The sequence below is a fragment of the Echinococcus granulosus genome (genome assembly GCF_000524195.1).
Source record: "Echinococcus granulosus chromosome Unknown EG_S00072, whole genome shotgun sequence".
NCBI lineage: Eukaryota > Metazoa > Platyhelminthes > Cestoda > Cyclophyllidea > Taeniidae > Echinococcus > Echinococcus granulosus.
This window is the reverse complement of record NW_020170452.1, coordinates 263,728-266,279: the sequence shown is the minus strand read 5'-3', so window position 1 is coordinate 266,279 and position 2,552 is coordinate 263,728. Positions and strand designations below refer to the sequence as shown.

The 2,552-nt window shown below is 39.5% G+C and overlaps 1 protein-coding gene across 1 annotated transcript in view; it reads right to left on the bottom strand. All coding sequences in view use genetic code 11, as the record gives it.

Moving 5' to 3' along the window:
* The window catches only part of EGR_07209 (hypothetical protein), a gene marked incomplete at both ends in the record, with an annotated part of 7,463 nt that overhangs the window by 4,615 nt on the left and 296 nt on the right, over positions 1-2,552 (bottom strand). The window contains 4 exons of the mRNA XM_024496458.1: positions 1,345-1,389; positions 1,608-1,706; positions 2,063-2,112; positions 2,218-2,302. Of these exons, the coding sequence (XP_024349135.1) occupies positions 1,345-1,389; positions 1,608-1,706; positions 2,063-2,112; positions 2,218-2,302 (279 nt within the window). The remainder of the gene's footprint in view (positions 1-1,344; positions 1,390-1,607; positions 1,707-2,062; positions 2,113-2,217; positions 2,303-2,552) is intronic.

Here is a 2,552-nt window from a genome sequence, read left to right as displayed (position 1 = left end):
AACCATTTAATGAAGGTTAGCTCTGAGAGAGAGAAAGAGTGTCTTGTTATTCATTAAATTTGGGGAAATCCCGCCTTTGGAGAATTCACTGCGTCTATGAGCATAAAATCCGCCGTCATGCTGTCGCCACCCTCAGCTTTAATATCTCTAACCAAAAGCAGATAAATTTTATTTAATGGCCGGGATTCATGATGGCTGGAGTTATGTGCTTTCAACGCTAAAACCTGTGAAAAGGGGATATAGAGGAGGGAAAAGCCTTATTAGGGTTAGAAGATACAGCGAAAAGCGGTCCCGATCCTAAAGGATAAATACCCTGATTCCAATTAATGAGTGAGAAACCTCAAAGAGGAGAATCTGTAACGATCTTCAACAGAAGGGCTGAAATTGCCGTCTGACTTTAGCAGTCGACCCAAGTTTCAAGTTCTGCAGGAAAGATATCAACAACTAGAGGGACAAAAGTCGTGAAACTTATGGACGAATTTTTTCAAGGAAATGCCTACCGTACCTATCTGGAGATGTCACTGAAGTAAACACGCGGTGCCTCCATCACACTTCCATCTAGGCGGACGGCACTGAAGCAAGATCCAGATGGGGAGGAAAAGTAAACGCGAGACCTGATCCCCAATGAGCTATGCTTGCCCCTGTCCTTTGTTATGTGACTCTGCTTTTATGTCAGCGTGTGATGCCCACTACATTTTCCTTCTCCCAAATACGGTTCTTAAAGAGGACGAAACTTCAGATCCAGTGAAATTGTCAAAAGGGGTCAATACCGCTGCGATCAAGTGTTTTTTCATTTTCTCTCAAATCTAATGACTGGTGTGGGTGGTTTGTGGGTGTCTTCCTTACTGCACTGACTACGCTGTGATGGCCGACGCGTAGGATAGATCGAGGGAAGCACCGGAGATGACGCTCAAGATGGGATAGGGGCTATAAAATACTTTGATCGTTTGTTTAATTATCCATTTTGATTAAGGGGCAGTTAAGGCTCTGCTTTTGTAATTCTGCCCAGTGGCCTAGCCTCTCAGGGCTTTTCTCCGTCGGCAGTACCTAATCTGCCCTATTATTACATCTTTTGTCGCCAGGAAAGTTTCGGACACTACATCTATCCTTCAACGTCTGATTTGAGGTATTTCACATTGTTGACTTGGCAAAATGTCATTGTTTTAAAAATTTCGTCTCTATTAAACAAGTTTTATTAGGAAAAATAATTCAGCTACTTGGTTAGGGAGTAAGAATGGAATGTGAGAGGCCTTTGTGAATACGGGAGGCGAGATTTCATGCCTGATATTTTGGAGGCGGGTGCACTTTTATCCACCTCCACCTGCTAATAATAACTCTTATTACAATAGAATGGGATGAATTGCCTCAAAACAATATTTATTTGGATTTCTTTGGAAAGAAAAATTATAAATTCTACTAGGAGTTGCTCTCTTTAAGTGTAAATTTGACTACCTTCGAGTAATGTTCGCCTCTACCCATTTCCATCTTTTCAGCTTTTCCACATTCGAGTTGGTTACATTTTTTCTTCAATTGACATTGTATTGCACCACAAAACATTTGATGGGAATGCCAACGACACAGCTAGTCGGCAACATGTCAAATTTTACAAAAAGTCTGAAACCTCGACTAGCCAGTGATGGGATGATAAAGTATTTGGTTGTTGATTAAACCATTTTAAGAGTCGGATTGAAAACTTGGGCAAAATTCTAAAAGATGGAAATAACGTAGTTCATTTTTAGTGGTGTCCATGGCCTCATCGAGCTCTAGTTCCTACTAACACCGACAACAACTCCCTTCCTGTCTTCAAAGAGTAATAAATTGTCTACTTAGGGTATGACTTTTAACCAGACTGTTTTATCCCCTTAGAAACATAGTACCTCTGTTATAGAGCAGTAAATTACCTGGTGTAAAATTAACCATACTTTATGCCCTCATTCGAGGGCCTGCTCCCAATTTTTCACCGGAGTGAACAGGACCACCACGAGTGAGCTTATGCACTTATTTGAAAATTTGTAGTTATTTTTCTCCTCCTTTCCCCGCAAAAAATCTGCACTAGGCTCACCTTTTAAAGGTTTTCTCATAGGCTTCTAATTTTAATCCGATTTCTTCGATCTAATGAACATGAATACTCACTTTAGAAAAGGTGATCTAGAAAATTTGAATAGACCAACTTAGGCCGGAAAAAAGGTAAGTGTAAGTCCATAAGTTTCAAATTACCTGGAGATAACTAGAAGAGAAATTAGAGTGATTGTCGAAAGATTTAAATCCCCTACTTACAGTTTTAAAGCACAGAAAAAGTGACCTTATTCTTGCAGAAAATCAATAATTCGCTCCACCTTAACCTTAAGGAAAGAAGCTGATTGGTTGAATTTTAATTGTTACAAGTTCTTTAAATTTACTTGAAATATCTCAAATTAGGGCTGCTAGATGTTATTGTTAGCATATATTGACATAAAATCACCAGCAAACTCCCTATCTTTAACGATTTAGTCTCCACTAGACTAAAAAAGCCCTCAGATCAAATAACTCACTTCCCATAGACACTTTTTTGA